This window comes from Helianthus annuus, chromosome 16 (assembly GCF_002127325.2).
Source record: "Helianthus annuus cultivar XRQ/B chromosome 16, HanXRQr2.0-SUNRISE, whole genome shotgun sequence".
In the NCBI taxonomy this organism is placed as follows: Eukaryota; Viridiplantae; Streptophyta; class Magnoliopsida; order Asterales; family Asteraceae; genus Helianthus; species Helianthus annuus.
The window spans coordinates 73,761,059-73,782,387 of NC_035448.2; the positions used below are offsets into that span (position 1 = coordinate 73,761,059).

Genomic DNA, 21,329 nt, shown 5'->3' on the forward strand with positions numbered 1-21,329 from the left:
GTCTGTAGAGGGCTTCAAACGGTGCAGCTTGAATGCTTGCATGGTAACTGTTGTTATAGGAGAACTCAACCAAAGGTAGATGAGTGTCCCAACTGCCACCTAAGTCCATTACGCAGGCTCGTAACATATCTTCTAGCATTTGAATCGTTCTCTTGCTCTGGCCATGTAACACCCCGAAAATATGAAACTTTATATTAGAATTATATAAAGTATAAATAAATGAGAATTCACCAACTAGAAATTTTAACCTAGTTGGTTAATAGTTTAGGAATAATCTATAATAGAAATTAAAAGCCACTAAATTAAATGTTGTTCAAATTAGAGGGACTTGAGTTGCCAAAGTTTAAAACTTTGGTTACTAAATTAGTAAAACAAAAACCAAACACCCCATTTGGAGGTGTTGGTCGACCAGGAACAAGAGAAGGGGCGATCCCCACTCCTCAAACCCTAAATCTTGCTTAAACTCTCAATTGAAGGAGTAAATCTGGTCCAAACGAAAATCCAAGCTTAGAATCGTGATCCTCATCGCAAGAGGATTATAAGGTATGTGAAATTTAATGAAAACTCTTAGCTTGGAATTCTCATGAATTGGGGAAAAATCTGAGATTTTAGTTGCATGTTCGTCTTATGATGATTTAGGCATAACTATAGTGTTTAGAGACAAACCCTAGACAAATAGAGGCTGAAATCATGAAGAATTTGATGGAAACTATGATCACCATTGTAGGTGATTAATGGGTTATGTGAATTGGAATGAACACTAGGAAATAGATTGTTAATCTAGTGTAATTTGGTAATTTTGAGATGAATTCAGCAATTAGGAGCTTACAATCATGTAAAATGGTGAATTTATGTGAAATCATGGCTAATTGATAAACTAAAGATGTGATATATAATTATGTAAAAATCTGCTCAAGAGGTGTTTGTTGAAATGCCTCTATGAAGGCTTGGAACTGAAATTCCAAGTTTAAACGCATAATCCCAATGTTTAGTGTATTATGCGAATTATGATTTGAAAAGAGAGTTCTAAACATATGATAATTGAACTCAATAGGAACGGGCGCAGGAGCGTCAAGCGGGCAAGCGGGTGGCGAACCACGTCAAAAAGGGCTACTTTGAAGGTATGTAACTTGATCCGTTACATTAAGTAGATTTTAGTAATCATATAATGCGTAATAGAAATTTTAGAATAATAGTTGTTTGAATTAAAGCGAAGAGGACGCTACATTGAATAATAGGTCAAAGTTGGTTAGAACTCGTTGGTAGTCGTTAAAAATGGAGGATTCCTTAGACGAGCCAAACGGGTCGAATAATCAAATTAAGGCATGGTTAATGTCTCGGAATATAGTGGGTTGATCTTTGATATTGGTTGATTGATAACATACATAAAATACAAGAATTTAGAATGTATATGTGCTAGAAAAGCGAAACCCGGAAATTGGGGTTGAGCATAAAGAACAATTTAAACAAAAATATGGATGCCCAGGGACTACCGTAAATTACGGTGGTACCGTAATTTACGGTAGAGGTCAATTGTTTACGGTGGTTTGCCCCTGTCTTACGGCAGACTAAAAATTTACAGGACCTACCGTAATTTACGGTGACACCGTAAATTACGGTGGAACCTGCAAATCTGTAATTTATTCTTTGTAATCAGAAGTTAGTTCTCGTGTTTATATATTATTTGTTGATGTCAAAACTAATGTTTTAATGGTTTTGACCATAGGTGACGTAACGGATCTTACGGATGGCGGTCAAGCGAATAACGAAGAACCGAACGCTACATTTTGAAAGCTTCCGCAATGTTTAAACTCTTTAGTAGTATTATGTATGAATTGTAATTACTTGTTAAACCACTTTTGGTATGTTTTAACTTAAACGTTAGTCGACTAAGGTTGATGTTCTTAACGGATGTTATATCACTAAAATAATATTTTGATATAATTGGCGTATTTTATTATTAAAATCAAGTGAAAAATTTAAGGGTGTTACAAGTTGGTAATCAGAGCTTAAGGTTGTCAACAAAGTGTTCGGTTCAAGCTTGATCGATCGTCCGGTAAGAATTAACTTATTATGTTAGTAGATTAGGTCTTATGTAAGGAATGAGGAACAAATTGATATGCATGGGAAGGGTGTGTTAACACACTCAAACCCGGAAAGTGCATAAAATGTGAACGGTTAAAGCAAGTTAGGAACTTGGCTAAACCGAAACAAACAAAGCAATGTCATAAATGAAATGTTTAACACCTGATGTAAACATTTCAGTTTCAAGATGTCGAAAGGAAGCAATAATGAACCGGTGCCGACAAGCACCGAACAAATGAAAGAGATAATTGCCGAGGAAGTAGGAAAGGCAATTGAAGGCAGTCTATCTGGGTTTATAGACAAGATTCAAGGTACGATGTTGTCACTCGTAGAAGAACGAGTTAAAAGGTTGGAGGATACGGTCAACCTTATGAAAGACAAAACTGGAGAACGTAAAGGGTGCTCATACAAAGAATTCATGGCGTGTAAACCGCCAATCTATAACGGGGAGGTCGACCCGATAATTTGCCAAAGATGGATAAGCGATGTTGAAGGAGTGTTTGAACGAACCCATTGTGACGTAGGTGACTTTGTCGCTTACGGAACGGGTCAATTGAGAAACCAAGCCAAGGATTGGTGGGATAACAAGAAGAAGGAAATGGGAGCCGAAGCGGCGAGGGTGATGACTTGGGACGAGTTTAAGGTGCCATTCCTTAAACACCACAGTCCCAAAGCAGTTATTAACAGAATCAAAGAAGAATTCATCCAGCTGAGACAAAAGGGTGAGACAATCGATAAGATCACGGGTATCTTCCTGGATAAGCTCAGATTTTGTGACGAGTTAGTCACCACTGAAGAACAAAAGATATATTACTATTACAACATGCTGAGTGCTGAATACCGGGAATTTATGACTCCGTCAAAATACGAGACCCTCACGGAGATTATCAACACCGCCCGGGAACGTGAAATCGAGTTAAAGAAACAAGTGGAAAGAGGTGAGCGAAGGGCACACGATGTAAATCCAAGCCCTACAAAGAAGGCCTGAACGGGAGAATCGGGAAAGAAGGTGGATGCTAAGGGTGGGTCGCCAAATTGTAAAGTCTGCGGGAAAGGACACAAGGGGGAATGTCGATTCAAAGACAAGCCATGCCCCATATGTAATAAGACGGGGCACACGGCCTCGCTATGCCCGGGAAAAGTATCAGTTTGCTACAATTGCTATCAACCCCGCCATAAAAAGTCCGAATGCCCGGACTTAGTCGGAAAGAAAGACGTGAAGGAGTCTCCAGCAGAAGCCCCCAAAGCAAAGGCTAGGTCCTTCCAACTTACCGCGGCTGAAGCGAAAACAGAACCCGATGTGGTTTCAGGTATATTCACGATTAACTCAATTCCAGCACGTGTATTGTTTGATACGGGTGCGAATAAATCCTTCATTTCGAATGGGTTTATTCGACATCCTTCATTTGTATTGACGAAATTGCCTGTGCCCTTAGAGGTTGAAGTAGGGGACAATAAAAGTTTTATAGTTTGTGATGTCTGTCGAGGCTGCAAATTAAGCATCGACGATGAGGAATACTTGATAGACTTAATCCCGATGTCAATGGGGGAATTTCAAGTAGTCGTCGGGATGGATTGGCTAGCCCAGCACCATGCAAAAGTCGTGTGTTTCCGCAAGGAGATAAAATTAACATCTCCGAGCGGGAAACACGTTACCATTTATGGCGAAAAAGGAGGTAACCCCATAGTGTGCTCAATGATGAAAGCTCACAAGCTTATGAAGCGAGGATGCAAGGCGTTCATGATATACGCAAACGAGCCTGAGAAAGAATCACGGAAGATTGAAGATGTACCGGTAGTAAGAGACTTTCAAGATGTATTTCCGGAGGATTTACCGGGAATACCGCCTGAACGGGAAGTAGAGTTCGGAATCGAATTGATTCCGGGCGCAAAACCCGTGGCCAAAGCTCCATACCGACTCGCACCGTCGGAGTTACAAGAGTTGATGTCCCAAATCCAAGACTTGCTTGATAAGGGGTTCATTAGGCCGAGTGTGTCTCCTTGGGGTGCACCGGTGTTGTTCGTCAGAAAGAAAGACGGAAGCATGCGTATGTGTATCGATTACCGGGAGTTAAACAAACTTACGGTAAAGAATCGATACCCGCTTCCGAGGATAGATGATTTGTTCGACCAATTGCAAGGTGCGAACTGGTTTTCAAAGATTGACCTTAGATCTGGGTATCACCAACTAAGGGTCAAAGAAGAAGACGTACCGAAAACGGCTTTCCGCACCAGATACGGACATTATGAATTCCTCGTAATGTCATTTGGGCTAACAAATGCACCCGCGGCTTTCATGGACCTCATGAACCGGGTTTGCAAGCCAATGTTGGACAAGTCGGTCATCGTGTTTATCGATGATATCTTGGTGTATTCAAAAAGTGAAGCTGAACACGCAAACCACTTACGAGAAGTGTTAGAGACACTTAGACGAGAAAGGCTGTATGCGAAGTTCTCTAAGTGTGCCTTTTGGTTACGAGAGGTACAATTTCTTGGTCACGTCATAAGTGCCGACGGAGTATTGGTGGATCCGTCCAAGATTGAGGCTGTGTCAAAATGGAATCCTCCGAAGAACCCTTCGGAAATTAGAAGCTTTTTGGGGCTTGCGGGATACTATAGGAGATTCATTCAAGATTTCTCCAAGATTGCGTTACCGCTAACAAAGCTAACCCAAAAGAAAGAGAAGTTTATTTGGGGTGTCGATCAAGAAAGAGCGTTTCAGACGCTAAAAGAGAAGTTAAGACAAGCTCCGGTACTGACATTGCCGGACAGGGTCGAAGATATGGTAGTTTATTCGGATGCTTCATTGTCGGGGCTCGGATGCGTTTTGATGCAACGGGGCAAAGTTATAGCTTATGCCTCGAGACAATTGAAAATACATGAGAAGAAATATCCTACACACGACCTTGAATTGGCTGCGGTGGTATTTGCCTTAAAAATATGGAGGCACTACCTATACGGGGTAAAGTGCACCATATACACCGATCACAAGAGTTTAAAATACTTTTTCGATCAGAAAGAGTTAAATATGCGACAAAGGCGATGGCTGGAAACGGTGAAAGACTACGATTGTGAAATACATTATCACCCCGGAAAGGCTAATGTGGTGGCGGATGCGCTGAGCAGAAAAGCGGACTATGTCCCAATACGAGTTAGATCGATGCAACTCGTGGTGACCTCGGGTATACTTGAACGTATTCGAGAGGCGCAATTAGAAGCAATAAAAGAAGAGAATTGGAAGAAAGAAAGAATTATAGGTCAGTTGAAGGATTTGTCGGATGGGAATGACGGGTTGAAGACTCGATCCGGAAGGATATGGGTCCCACATACCTGTGGAGTGAAGGCGCTTCTACTTAACGAAGCTCATAAGTCCCGTTATTCAATTCATCCGGGGGCGACCAAGATGTACAATGATTTGAAGCAAAACTATTGGTGGCCCGGAATGAAGAGGGATGTAGTGAGACATGTAGAAAAATGCTTGACATGTTTACAAGTCAAGGCGGAACATCAGAAACCATACGGCAAACTCCAACCGTTAGAAATTCCGGTTTGGAAATGGGAACATATCACAATGGACCTATTAACCAAGTTGCCTAAAACGAGCCGTGGTTTCGATGCCATATGGGTAGTGGTAGATAGATTGACGAAGAGTGCTCACTTCATTCCGATCCGTGAGACTTATACGTCAGAAAAGATGTCAGAGGTTTACACGAATGAAATAATAGCACGTCATGGGGTGCCGGTATCCATCGTGTCTGATAGGGATACCCGGTTTACTTCGAAATTTTGGCAGGAATTCCAAGAACAAATGGGGACTAAATTGTTCATTAACACTGCTTATCATCCACAAACGGATGGGCAGAGTGAAAGAACAATACAAACGTTGGGAGATATGCTGCGGGCGTACATTATTGACTTCGGAGGTAGTTGGGATGTCCACCTACCCTTGGTCGAATTTGCATACAACAATAGCTATCACACGAGCATTAAAATGGACCCGTATGAACTGTTATATGGCCGAAAATGTCGAACCCCGGTATGTTGGGGAGAAGTGGGTCCACGAGGGATAGCACCTACTGATATAATCCGAACTACAAATAAGAAAATTGACATAGTTCGGGCACACTTGAAAGCGGCTCAAGACAGGCAAAAGGCGTATGCGGATAAAAGAAATAGGCCAATTGAATTTCAGGTTGGAGACATGGTTATGCTGAAAGTTTCCCCATGGAAAGGCATAATTAGATTCCGAAAAAGGGGGAAACTAAGCCCGAGATTTATTGGGCCATTCAGAATCACTGAACGGGTTGGTAAAGTAGCTTACCGTCTCGAATTACCCGAGGAGTTGAGTGGGATTCATAACACGTTCCACGTGTCGCACCTCCGAAAATGTTTGGCCGACGAAACTGCTCACATCCACTATGATGATATCGAGGTGGATAACAGCCTCAACTATGCAGTAAAACCAATTGCGATTTTAGATCGCAAAGAGAAAAGTTTGAGGAACAAGGTGATTAACCAAGTCAGGGTCAAATGGGAGCACAGGAAAGGTTCGGACACCACGTGGGAGCCCGAAGAGGAGATGCGACGTCTCCACCCAACATTATTTGGTACGTACTTCGGTTTCGGGGACGAAACCCTTTTAAGGGGGGTGGACTTGTAACACCCCGAAAATATAAAACTTTATATTAGAATTATATAAAGTATAAATAAATGAGAATTCACCAACTAGAAATTTTAACCTAGTTGGTTAATAGTTTAGGAATAATCTATAATAGAAATTAAAAGCCACTAAATTAAATGTTGTTCAAATTAGAGGGACTTGAGTTGCCAAAGTTTAAAACTTTGGTTACTAAATTAGTAAAACAAAAACCAAACACCCCATTTGGAGGTGTTGGTCGACCAGGAACAAGAGAAGGGGCGATCCCCACTCCTCAAACCCTAAATCTTGCTTAAACTCTCAATTGAAGGAGTAAATCTGGTCCAAACGAAAATCCAAGCTTAGAATCGTGATCCTCATCGCAAGAGGATTATAAGGTATGTGAAATTTAATGAAAACTCTTAGCTTGGAATTCTCATGAATTGGGGAAAAATCTGAGATTTTAGTTGCATGTTCGTCTTATGATGATTTAGGCATAACTATAGTGTTTAGAGACAAACCCTAGACAAATAGAGGCTGAAATCATGAAGAATTTGATGGAAACTATGATCACCATTGTAGGTGATTAATGGGTTATGTGAATTGGAATGAACACTAGGAAATAGATTGTTAATCTAGTGTAATTTGGTAATTTTGAGATGAATTCAGCAATTAGGAGCTTACAATCATGTAAAATGGTGAATTTATGTGAAATCATGGCTAATTGATAAACTAAAGATGTGATATATAATTATGTAAAAATCTGCTCAAGAGGTGTTTGTTGAAATGCCTCTATGAAGGCTTGGAACTGAAATTCCAAGTTTAAACGCATAATCCCAATGTTTAGTGTATTATGCGAATTATGATTTGAAAAGAGAGTTCTAAACATATGATAATTGAACTCAATAGGAACGGGCGCAGGAGCGTCAAGCGGGCAAGCGGGTGGCGAACCACGTCAAAAAGGGCTACTTTGAAGGTATGTAACTTGATCCGTTACATTAAGTAGATTTTAGTAATCATATAATGCGTAATAGAAATTTTAGAATAATAGTTGTTTGAATTAAAGCGAAGAGGACGCTACATTGAATAATAGGTCAAAGTTGGTTAGAACTCGTTGGTAGTCGTTAAAAATGGAGGATTCCTTAGACGAGCCAAACGGGTCGAATAATCAAATTAAGGCATGGTTAATGTCTCGGAATATAGTGGGTTGATCTTTGATATTGGTTGATTGATAACATACATAAAATACAAGAATTTAGAATGTATATGTGCTAGAAAAGCGAAACCCGGAAATTGGGGTTGAGCATAAAGAACAATTTAAACAAAAATATGGATGCCCAGGGACTACCGTAAATTACGGTGGAACCGTAATTTACGGTAGAGGTCAATTGTTTACGGTGGTTTGCCCCTGTCTTACGGCAGACTAAAAATTTACAGGACCTACCGTAATTTACGGTGACACCGTAAATTACGGTGGAACCTGCAAATCTGTAATTTATTCTTTGTAATCAGAAGTTAGTTCTCGTGTTTATATATTATTTGTTGATGTCAAAACTAATGTTTTAATGGTTTTGACCATAGGTGACGTAATGGATCTTACGGATGGCGGTCAAGCGAATAACGAAGAACCGAACGCTACATTTTGAAAGCTTCCGCAATGTTTAAACTCTTTAGTAGTATTATGTATGAATTGTAATTACTTGTTAAACCACTTTTGGTATGTTTTAACTTAAACGTTAGTCGACTAAGGTTGATGTTCTTAACGGATGTTATATCACTAAAATAATATTTTGATATAATTGGCGTATTTTATTACTAAAATCAAGTGAAAAATTTAAGGGTGTTACAGGCCATCTGTCTGTGGGTGAAATGCAGTACTCAGATTCAATTGAGAACCAAAGGCTTCTTGGAAGGATTGCCAAATCCTTGACACGAATCTTCCGTCTCTATCAGATATAATCGAGAGAGGCACTCCATGCCGTGCAACTATCTCTCTGAGGTACAGCTCGGCTAGCTTACCTGTGTTATCTTTTTCCCTGATCCACAGGAAGTGTGCGGATTTTGTCAGATGGTCTACGATTATCCAAATCGTATCAAGACCTCTGGGCATCTTTGGTAACTTCGTTATAAAATCCATTGAAATCTGCTCCCATTTCCACATGGGTATTTCAGGTTGTTGCAGAAGACCTGAAGGCTTCTGATATTCGGCTTTTACCTTGGCACAAGTCAAACATTTGCCAACATACGTTGCAACATCACCTTTCAATCTCGGCCACCAGTAAAAATCCTTTAAATCTTGATACATCTTATCCGATCCTGGATGGATCGAGTACCTTGACTTGTGAGCTTCATCAAAAATTACCTCTCTAAGCCCACCAAAGAGGGGAACCCAAATTTTTCCCATGAAACACAACGTTCCTTCCTTATTGGGTACTAACTGTTTCTCCATCCCACGGAGATATTCATTCACAAGGTTCTCCTTCTTAAGAGCTTCTCTCTGCGCAGCACGAATGCGCAATGAGAGCTCCGTTTGAATAATCATTTCCAAAGTCCTAACCCTTATGGGCTTGATTCTCTCCTTTCGACTTAAGGCGTCTGCTACGACATTCGCCTTCCCTGGGTGATACTTGATTTCACAATCATAATCGTTTAACAGCTCCACCCATCGGCGCTGTCTCATATTAAGCAACTTTTGATTGAGTATATGCTGTAGGCTCTTATGATCAGTAAAGATCGTGCATCGGGTGCCATACAAATAATGTCGCCAGATCTTTAATGCAAACACCACTGCACCTAATTCCAAATCATGCATGGTGTAATTTTTCTCGTGAACCTTCAACTGGCGCAAAGCATAAGCTATAACCTTCTGTCACTACATCAGCACACATCCCAATCCCTGACACGTGGCGTCACAATATACCACGAAGTCGTCGGTGCCTTCGGGTAGGGATAGGATGGGTGCATCGCAAAGCTTGTTCTTCAGCAACTGCAAAGCTTCTTCTTGTTTATCTCCCCATTCGTACTTCTTGTCTTTCTGGGTAAGGGAGGTCAAAGGTTGAGCGATTTTTGAAAAATCCTCAATGAATCTGCGATAATACCCTGCCAAACCTAGGAACTGGCGGATCTCGGTTGGTGTCTTCGGAGTCTCCCAATTCTTGATCGCCTCAATCTTTGTGGGATCCACATGAATTCCATCTTCGTTAACCACGTGACCAAGGAACTGAACCTCGCGCAACCAGAACTCGCACTTCGAGAACTTTGCGTATAATTTCTCTTTCTTGAGCAGCTCTAAGATAGCTCTTCGATGTTGCTCATGCTCTTTCTTCATCCTTGAATAAATCAAAATATCGTCGATAAACACAATCACAAATTTATCGAGATATGGCTTGCAGACTCTGTTCATCAAATCCATAAACACTGGTGGCGCGTTTGTCAACACAAACGGCATTACCCAAAACTCGTAATGTCCATATCGAGTTCTAAAGGTCGTCTTTGGAATACTCTCCTTGTGAAACCCGTTTTATTTATTATTACTATTATTATTATTATTATTATTATTATTATTATTATTATTTAAGTTTCTATTACCAAACCTTTTATTTATATTTTGGGTTTATATTTTTATGAATTTGACAAATATAATGTTACGTAAACTGTGGTTTATATTAAGGTTTTAGATATGATAGGACTAACACAAATAATGGTTGATATCCATTTGCATGTATATGGTAACTAAATAAACATAAATATAAATATATGAAAACAAAAGGAAAGAGATAGAGATGCGAGAGAAACGTCGGCCGGATTTTTCGCATAGAATCCCCATGACAGCTAGCCTTCCTTCACCTACAAAAATAAAACAACTCATCTTAATTCACTTGTTAGAGACACATAAACAAGCGATAGAAAACGGCAAACTCGGAGTCCCAGCTCGGTGAACTCGGCAGTGAAAGCATCGAGTCGTAGTCGCGTGTTGAAGGTAATCTTCATTGATAATCATAGAGATGTTATGATTTCTGCTTAGGAAAGGTCAACTGTAGAGTTTTAAACCTTTAACCATTGTAGGTTTTGTTCACCATGAACATGCTTATTTTAATAAGGATCATGAATATGTATATATGGCTGATTTGATTGAACTTGAATAAATTTTTATGACATATATGTGTGGCTATATACATACGCACACGATGTAATGAATGGAATTGTTAGTGTTTTCATGGGGTAAAGCTTCAATCAAGTTGGTGGAGGGGGGGGGATCTACCTCTTGTTTAGAAAACAAGTATATTCATCTAATTGTTTGAAATATATGTAACTTCATATCAGTAGGATATTTGTATATGATTTTGAAAACTGGTATGGCTCCTATACATATCAGTAGGATATATTTATATTATTTTGAAAACTGGTATGGCTCCTATATTTTGCAATAAGAAAAAAAAATTATTAGTAATATAGTGATTGGATTTCTGTAGCTTTGTTAATTTAATTTAAAAGATTTTCCATTTAAACTAAACATGTAGCTTTTGTAAATTGATTTGTGAAAGGTAGATGTAGGTGACTGCATCTTCGTCTAAGAAAGAAGATGATTATAAACCTCCAATTTTCTATTTTGTGTAATAAGTAAAATATATAAATAAAGATGTGGGTTGAGATAAATCCATGTTTCTGTATTTTTACTCTTTATATTTACTAATGGTTTTAAATAGTCAACCACTAAATTTCATATTAGTGGGATTTGCTAAAGTGGATGATTTTATTTTCAAAACAAGGATAACCTTATAATAAAACGATTTTGAGTATTATATCATTTTCCAATTTTCCAATGCACTACATCAGTATGGGTGTTCAGTTTAATTATTATTTTTTTATAGTAAACATTAATTATTATTTTTTTATAGTAAACATGATAGGGTATACTTTGAATTAGGCGGCGAACATTTTTTATCTTTTTGTCCTGTTATAGTTTATAGATTTAACTAATCAGATAAGTTAGGACAATTAACACAATTGAGAAACTCAACCGGTCGAATAGGGACTCAATTTAGATAGCGAATCATTTCTTTTAACACATGATCTTAGTACGCGTTATTCATATAAATGTAGGCGTTGTCGTGAGAAGCGATCGTAAAGTTGTTTGACTAGTGAGCCTTGTTCAGGTAAGATATTGTTTTCTGAAATCACGGGTACACATCAAAACTATTTTACTTATTATTGCAAGTTAATTTTGATTCATATGGGTATTATATGCATATGATCTAATATGGTGGGTCAGGTTACGGGTGTAGTATTTATTCGTACTATTGTTCGCATGATGACTTTAGTTAGTTGCTTGTGTGATTATTATACTTGCCAGTGATGAAAATCGCCTTTACATAATACGAAACGATGTAGACGACACTAGACTTTGAATCCCTAAGACACATGCACGTTAAGGATCTTAAAAGAATAAAGATTAAAGAAAGACTTAGAAAAGAAGATAATGAACTAAAAAAAACGAACATGATTGAGAGGTAATACTCTCCGGTGGATCCATCCCAAGATTTGGTGTGCATACACGAGGAGCGGTACGTGGCAACTAAGATTTTAAAGACACGCCCAAGAGCCACATGCGTGAAGTACTTGCTCGCTATTGCCTACGGACGATGGCTAACGACAACAGTGAACTGCTTTTGTGCTCCTTCACTTAGTCGGTTGTAGTGGACTTTCCCCCGACCGGTCTACCCGATACGCATGGTTTACCATGTGTAGTTCTGGAGACCTAAGGACTATCCTCCACGTGGTTTACAACGATGAAAGATGAATGTTGAAAGATAATGAATAAAACCACGTGATACAATAAAGATAAATGTTTATGATATGAACACGATAAGATGAAAAGATAAAGATTAGATAAGATGACGATAGGCACGGTCTTAGGGTTGTTTGCTTGATCATGTTGTGGTGTTTGGATCATAACTTGCAATCACATGAAACGAATGATTTAATGAACTAATGATATTTTACTTGTTTATGATTTAACCTTTATCTTACTCGGCTTTAAAAAGCTGACACTTGTTTTCAAAAATCGATGTGTATCATTTTCAGGTTAGTTAAGATTGTTAGACATGAAGCTGGTGAGGAACGGGTAGAGAAATTTTCACAGGACGTTTATGTTCTTAATTATATCTAAAGGTTCGTTTATGATTCTATTGCTATGAACGACGAGTAACACCCAATTTTTTTTTTTTTTTGACAATTAAATCATTTTTTTCTAAATGGTTTTATGGGTTAAATATATGACTGGGAGTTTCCGCTGCGAAAGAAATTTTTTGGGAACTTAATATTTTATTTAAGAAAATACGGGGTGTTATAGTTGGTATCAGAGCAATAGTTTAAGCGAACTAGGTACAACGCTTAGGTGCCTAGACTTAAACCGTAGAACTTTGCTCAATGACTTACGAACATAGGTGGTTTGAGTATGGGTTGAGAGTGTGTGACTTAACATATTTGCCCTATGTTTATATGGTAGAAGCAGCATGTATTAGTATGTACATCTAAGATTGTATAAGTCTAACCATTCCTTATACTAGATCAAAGAATGGTGAACACCAGAGCTATGGCAGTTGGGCCCTCAAGATAGGTAGATGGTGAGGAAGCAAGTGTTACCGCATCAGATATCCGACCGCTTGTTGCTACTAGACAAAGGAACCTGGCCAGACATAATCAAGGTCATGGGCCAGTAATTCGAGAGCCTGTGGTACCTCCTACTCTAGAAGAGTTGATGAACCAGTTTCAACAAATGAGAGATGAGCTAGAAAGAACTCGGGAAGAGTTACGACGATATCAACAAAGAAATCAAGTTCAGGATCGACAAGAAGTTGTTGGGGATAATGGAGCTAGAGTCAATCAGGTTAACCGGGTAGTCATGCCTCGCAATGAAGGAGGTTGTTCATTCAAAACATTCCTAACTTGCAATCCACCTGAATTCGAAGGAAGTACAGACCCAACAGAGAGCCAAAGGTGGATTCGGGGGATACAACAGGCGTTTGATTCGTGTGACTGTGATGATGCTCACAAGGTGGTGTATGCTATACGGATGTTGAAAGGGAAAGCTTTGGATTGGTGGGACACTGTTAGTGCCGCTTTGGGGCAAGAAGCTGTTAACAACTTGACTTGGGCCATGTTTATAGAAAGGTTTAATGAAGACCATTGCACTAGGAGGGATCGAAACAAGATGATAGAAGAATTTCTGACTTTGAAAAAGGGCGACATGACTGTAGCTAAGTTCGCTAGTAAATTTGTTGAAAAACTCAAGTTTGCTCGGAAAGTTGCACCAGATGAGGAAGAAGTAGTGAATCGTTTCCTAGCGGGTCTACCTGCTGCCTATAGGTCTGCTGTGCGAAGAGCCACAACCTTAAATGAAGCTATTCAGGAAGCAAAAATAGTTGAAGATGATCTTGTGTTAGAGGAACAAGAAAAGAGAGCTCGGGAAGAAAAGAAAGTTAGTGGAGAGAAGAGAAAATGGGATGAGAAATCAGGATCTTCCACTAGATCAGAGCAAACTAAGAAAGATACGGGGGCACAAAGAAAATGGAGTTGGTGCTCAGGTTGCAACTCAATGCATACCGGGAAGTGCACAAAAGAAACTCAGAGATGTTTTCGATGTGGAGACAAAGGGCATTTAGGAAAAGAATGTACGAGCAAAGATCCATTGTGCTACACCTATAGGAAAATGGGACACATCAGTACTGATTGTCCCCAAAAGAAAGATGACGGAATTGGTGGTGGGAATAAAAAGAAGAACGATGCTCCCCGAAATAATGGAAGCGTCTTTCAATTGACCGGCAAGGAAGCAATTTAACGAGAGGATGGGATCCAAGAGCGTTGACTTTATTTTTGTTATTATTATTACTGACTGCGGTTGAATTACGAGGACGTAATTTTTTTTTTAGGGGAAGATATTTGTGAAACCCGTGTTATTTATTATTATTATTATTATTATTATTATTATTATTATATTATTATTATTATTATTATTATTTAAGTTTCTATTACCAAACCTTTTATTTATATTTTGGGTTTATATTTTTATGAATTTGACAAATATAAGGTTACGTAAACTGTGGTTTATATTTAGGTTTTAGATTTGATAGGACTAACACAAATAATGGTTGATATCCATTTGCATGTATATGGTAACTAAATAAACATAAACATAAATATAAATATATGAAAACAAAAGGAAAGAGATAGAGATGCGAGAGAAACGTCGGCCGGATTTTTCGCATAGAATCCCCATGACAGCTAGCCTTCCTTCACCTACAAAAATAAAACAACCCATCTTATATCACTTGTTAGAGACGCATAAACAAGCGATAGAAAAAGGCAAACTCGGAGTCCCAGCTCGGTGAATTCGGCGGTGAAAGCATCGAGTCGTAGTCGCGTGTTGAAGGTAATCTTCATTGATAATCATAGAGATGTTATGATTTCTGCTTAGGAAAGGTCAACTGTCGAGTTTTAAACCTTTAACCATTGTAGGTTTTGTTCACCATGAGCATGCTTATTTTAATAAGGATCATGAATATGTATATATGGCTGATTTGATTGAACTTGAATAAATTTTTATGACATATATGTGTGGCTATATACATACGCACACGATGTAATGAATGGAAATGTTAGTGTTTTCATGGGGTAAAGCTTCAATCAAGTTGGTGGAGGGGGGGATCTACCTCTTGTTTAGAAAACAAGTATATTCATCTAATTGTTTAAAATATATGTAACTTCATATCAGTAGGATATTTGTATATGATTTTGAAAACTGGTATGGCTCCTATACATATCAGTAGGATATATTTATATTATTTTGAAAACTGGTATGGCTCCTATATTTTGCAATAAGAAAAAAAAATTATTAGTAATATAGTGATTGGATTTCTGTAGCTTTGTTAATTTAATTTAAAAGATTTTCCATTTAAACTAAACATGTAGCTTTTGTAAATTGATTTGTGAAAGGTAGATGCAGGTGACTGCATCTTCGTCTAAGAAAGAAGATGATTATAAACCTCCAATTTTCTATTTTATATAATAAGTAAAATATATAAATAAAGATGTGGGTTGAGATAAATCCATGTTTCTGTATTTTTACTCTTTATATTTACTAATGGTTTTACATAGTCAACCACTAAATTTCATATTAGTGGGATTTGCTAAAGTGGATGATTTTATTTTCAAAACAAGGATGACCTTATAATAAAACGATTTTGAGTATCATTTTCCAATTTTCCAATGCACTACATCAGTATGGGTGTTCAGTTTAATTATTATTTTTTTTATAGTAAACATTAATTATTATTTTTTTTATAGTAAACATGATAGGGTATACTTTGAATTAGGCGGCGAACATTTTTTTTTCTTTTTGTCCTGCTATAGTTTATAGATTTAACTAATCAGATAAGTTAGGACAATTAACACAATTAAGAAACTCAACCGGTCGAATAAGGACTCAAGTTAGATAGCGAATCATTTCTTTTAACACATGATCTTAGTACGCGTTATTCATATAAATGTAGGCGTTGTCGTGAGAAGCGATCGTAAAGTTGTTTGACTAGTGAGCCTTGTTCAGGTAAGATATTGTTTTCTGAAATCACGGGTACACATCAAAACTATTTTACTTATTATTGCAAGTTAATTTAGATTCATATGGGTATTATATGCATATGATCTAATATGGTGGGTCAGGTTACGGGTGTAGTATTTATTCGTACTATTGTTCGCATGATGACTTTAGTTAGTTGCTTGTGTGATGATTATACTTGCCAGTGATGAAAATCGCCTTTACATAATACGAAACGATGTAGACGACACTAGACTTTGACTCCCTAAGACACATGCATGTTAAGGATCTTAAAAGAATAAAGATTAAAGAAAGACTTAGAAAAGAAAATAATGAACTAAAAAAAAAAGAAAACGAACATGATTGAGAGGTTATACTCTCCGATGGATCCATCCCAAGATTTGGTGTGCATACACCAGGAGCGGTACGTGGCAACTAAGATTTTAAAGACACTCCCAAGAGCCACATGCGTGAAGTACTTGCTCGTTATTGCCTACGGACGATGGCTAACGACAATAGTGAACTGCTTTTGTGCTCCTTCACTTAGTCGGTTGTAGTGGACTTTCCCCCGACCGGTCTACCCGATACGCATGGTTTACCATGTGTAGTTCTGGAGACCTAAGGACTATCCTCCACGTGGTTTACAACGATGAAAGATGAATGTTGAAAGATAATGAATAAAACCACGTGATACAATAAAGATAAATGTTTATGATATGAACGCGATAAGATGAAAAGATAAAGATTAGATAAGATGACGATAGGCACGGTCTTAGGGTTGTTTGCTTGATCATGTTGTGGTGTTTGGATCATAACTTGCAATCACATGAAACGAATGATTTAATGAACTAATGATATTTTACTTGTTTATGATTTAACCTTTATCTTACTCAGCTTTAAAAAGCTGACACTTGTTTTCGAAAATCGATGTGTATCATTTTTTGGTTAGTTAAGATTGTTAGACATGAAGCTGGTGAGGAACGGGTAGAGAAATTTTCACAGGACGTTTATGTTCTTAATTATATGTAAAGGTTCGTTTATGATTCTATTGCTATGAACGACGAGTAACACCCAATTTTTTTTTTTTTTTTTTGACAATTAAATCATTTTTTTCTAAATGGTTTTATGGTTTAAATATATGACTGGGAGTTTCCGCTACGAAAGAAAATTTTTGGGAACTTAATATTTTATTTAAGAAAATACGGGGTGTTACACTCCTCTTGAATTCTCAACTGGTGATAACCTGATCGAAGATCGATCTTGGAGTAAAAACTTGAACCTTGTAGTTGATCGAACAAGTCATCAATCCTTGGCAAAGGATACCGATTCTTGATAGTCAACTTGTTTAGCTCACGGTAGTCGATGCACATGCAAAAACTACCATCTTTCTTCTTGACAAACAAAACTGGAGCTCCCCAAGGCGAGAAGCTTGGTCTGATAAATTCCTTGTCCAAAAGCTCCTGGAGTTGTGTCGACAACTCTTGCAATTCTGAGGGTGCAAGTCGATACGGTGCCTTCGCTACAGGCGCAGCGCCTGGAACTAGGTCAATGTGGAATTCGACTTGTCGCTGCGGTGGCAATCCTGGCAAGTCTTCGGGGAAGACTTCAGGATATTCCCTAACAACTGGGATATCTTCCAGCTTTGGCTCAGCGGCTTCCTTGTCCACAACGTGTGCCAAGAAGGCAACACATCCTTTCTGCAAACATCTTCGAGCTTTCAAACAACTGATGATCCTTAGAGGCGTATCATGCTTCTCTCCATGCACCACAGTTGTTTCTCCATTCGCCATCGGAATGCGAATGATCTTTTCGTGACATACGATCTCTGCTCAGTTACTTGACAACCAATCCATTCCAACTACCACGTCAAAGCTTCCCAACTCGACTGGCAGAAGATCAAGCGTAAACTCATGCTCCCCGAGTTCTATTACGCAACCTTTAATGACTTCATTCGCTTCTACTAGCTTTCCATTAACTAGCTCTATCGAGTACGGAATATCTAGCTTACTAGCTACCAACCCAAGTGTATTCTTAAATTCTAGGGATACAAAGCTATAATCGGCACCAGTATCAAACAATACAGATGAAAAGTGTTGGTTGATAGGGAATGTACCAGTGACTACGTTCGAATCCTGGCGAGCTTCCCTAGCTCCGATGTTGAAAACCCTTACCTGAGCTTGGTTGATCTTTGGGCATTCTCTCTTGAAATGCCCCACATCTCCACAGTTAAAGGAACCTGGTCCCCGACCATTTCCATTTCCATTACCACCCTGGTTGTTGTTTGCTCCACGGTTTCCACTACCAGCTTGATTTCCAAAATTACCACGATTACCATTACCGCCATTTCCTCCTTGATTGCGGTTTCCATATCCATTTCCACCACGGTTACCGTTTCCATTCCCGTTGCCATAACCTCTCTGACCACCGTTACCACGACTAGTACCAGCCTAGCATGTCTCCTTAGAATGGCCAACCTTTCACAAGACTCACATTTCCTAACTCTGCACTGGCCAGCATGATGGTACTGGCACACATCACATTTGGGCAGAGTGCCTATATATCCTTTTCCTTTGTTTTCAACACCAGTCTTGACTTCGACTGGTGGCTTCACATCCTTCTTCTTGTTAGCACTGTTGGTACCTTTCTTAAAATTTGAGAACTTCCTTTTGTTCTCATCTGATGACTCAACGTGAGTCTCCTTCTTCTTCTGGTCAGAGATCGAAAACTTGTTCAACCTGATTGCTTCTTCAGTTAGTGCTACACTCAGATCAATAGCCTCTGTGATTGTGGCAGGCTTTGATGTCGTCACCATGCTCATGATTTGGGGTGCCAATCCCCAAATAAAACGCACGATGCGCTTGAATTTCGGATCAACCATGTAATGAACGACGCGCGATAAGTCGTGAAATCTCTGCACGTATTCAGCAATCTTTGGGCCATCCATCTTGAGGTTCCAAAACTCAGTTTCCAATTTCTGTATCTCAGCCCTTGAATAATATTTCTTGCGCATGAGTTCCTTCATTTCGTCCCATGATATGGCATAAGCAGCCTCTTCTCCCAAGGTCTGAACTTGGAGATTCCACCATGATAGCGCTCCATCTAAGAACAATTTAGAGATGTAGGTGACCTGGTGCTCTAGCGCACACTTGCTCATTCTTAGCACCCAGAATCGGTCTTTTCCGCCCATCTGACGAAAGCGACAGCACCCCCGGTGCCGTCGAAATTCAGAGGCTTACAGTCTAGGAACTGCTTATAGGTACAGCCTGTACAATCAACATCATTCACAGAAAGCATTAGCGAACGTACATGGAATGTCCAAATGTAACGTAATGTGTCTTTAGTGACTTAAACATTACCATGAGGTGGGTTGTTTCCTGAGGTACCCCCGCTATGTTCAGAGCGCAAGGCCTCGTGCTGTGCTATCGCTTGTGAAATCCGTTCTTGTAACTCAGCCTCTGTGGTGGGAAATCGAGTTTCTCTTCGATGTGGCATCTTCTAAAGAAGATTGCACCGGTCAGGCCATAATAAGTATAGTAAACGCATGACATGTATACGTAATAGCATTTATCAATGCAAGTAAGCATACAACATCACATTCATAACACAAACAAGTAATTCAACAATGCATGTAATGAGAATATTGCGATTGTGTTGGTGCATCCGTATGTCGACTTCGTCTTGTATCGAGTCTTGTATAGAAATAGGTAGATTAGGGCTCGGGAATCAAGAATGTAGTTATTGTAGGTGATTCCGCTTGAAATGACTACTTGTCATTTCAAGCGAAATACCATAGTATCCTGATTCCGCCCGAATATGTTTGTCACTGATTTCGCTTAAGTGGTAAAGTGGTGATTCCGCTTGAAATGAACATGTCATGTTCAAGCGGTATCTAAACACTATATGTAGGTAATTCTGGAGCGAAATCATGATCTCTCATTCCGGTTTTGCCACGAAGTGCTGCCGAAGTGTCGAATCGTTGTAACACAACTTTCTATCAATCAAATCGACAGTTTAAAGTGAAATACTTGCTGAATTGAACTCAGTTTCTTAGTTTCCACCTCTGAAACTGAGATAAACTCTTCTGATCGACTCGTTCGGGTCCGAAAACAATCCTACAAGTGGTATCAGAGCTCAGGAGGAAGAGTTCCATACCAATTCAGCTGTGATTTCTGATTTCTACACCTTCTTTTTCAAATTGAACATCTTTTCATGGTCAAAATCGGCTGAAAAGCTCACGGTATACTCGGAATCATAGTTTAACAAAGCCTTGAAAGTTTCCGGCCATAATTTGATCGAAAACTTAACATTTTGGTATTTTCGTTTGAAATCACTGCGAAGAAAGATGACGTCACAGTGATTCCGCTTGGAATTGGTTTTTTTTATTTCGCTTGAAATCAAGATTTCGCTTGAAAGTTCGTGCTTATTCCGCTCCAGTTGGTTATCCCGCTTGAAAATCATAATTCCGTTTGAATTTTGATCTTGATTCCGCTCAGAAAAGGGATTCCGCTTGAAATTTTTGCTAGTTCCGTTTGAGATTTGCTATTCCGCTCGAAACGAAGATTCCCCTTCAAAATCTTGGTGATTCCGGTTGAACCAAGATTTCGCTTGAAAAAGTAATATTTTGATTCCACTTGAAAATGGGTCTTGCTTTAAAACTGCTATTTCGCTTGAACAGTCACCTTAGTGTTTTTTTTTTTTTGAAAACCGAATCATGGACAACGAGTTCTACAATGCCTTTGCTAGTCCGATGACAATTACTCAGAACACAATGCTTGAAAATGAAACTGGAACAACTCAAAAACCACCAAAGCTTATGGATATTGATGATTATAATAGTTGGTCTGAACGTTTTGGTAACTGGGTTGAAGCTTTTCATTTGGATGCTTGGGATCATACTGAAGTGCAATATCTCAGACCGCTTGGCAGTGATCGAAAGCAAATACCAATTAGAGAATTGAGTCCTGAGGAGAAAAAGAAATACAAAGATGAGAAGTTAATGGTTAGTTTGTTGCA

General features: G+C 38.8%; 1 protein-coding gene and 1 long non-coding RNA gene across 3 annotated transcripts; both read left to right on the forward strand.

The window, feature by feature from the left end:
• The first annotated feature begins 422 nt into the window (after positions 1-422).
• Positions 423-8,488, forward strand: LOC110918291. Of its 2 annotated transcripts, XR_002581209.1 has the most exons (4): positions 423-543; positions 1,055-1,121; positions 7,631-7,697; positions 8,303-8,488. It is a non-coding gene; the product is annotated as an uncharacterized LOC110918291 (long non-coding RNA). The 2 variants fall into 2 exon arrangements; XR_002581210.1 differs by lacking the exons at positions 423-543; positions 1,055-1,121 and adding an exon at positions 6,999-7,119.
• Positions 8,489-13,499: 5,011 nt separating this feature from the next.
• On the forward strand, positions 13,500-14,561 carry LOC110919327. The gene has a single exon (XM_022163598.1). The coding sequence runs from the start codon at positions 13,500-13,502 to the stop codon at positions 14,559-14,561; it is 1,062 nt and encodes a 353-aa protein (XP_022019290.1).
• Positions 14,562-21,329: the final 6,768 nt, after the last annotated feature.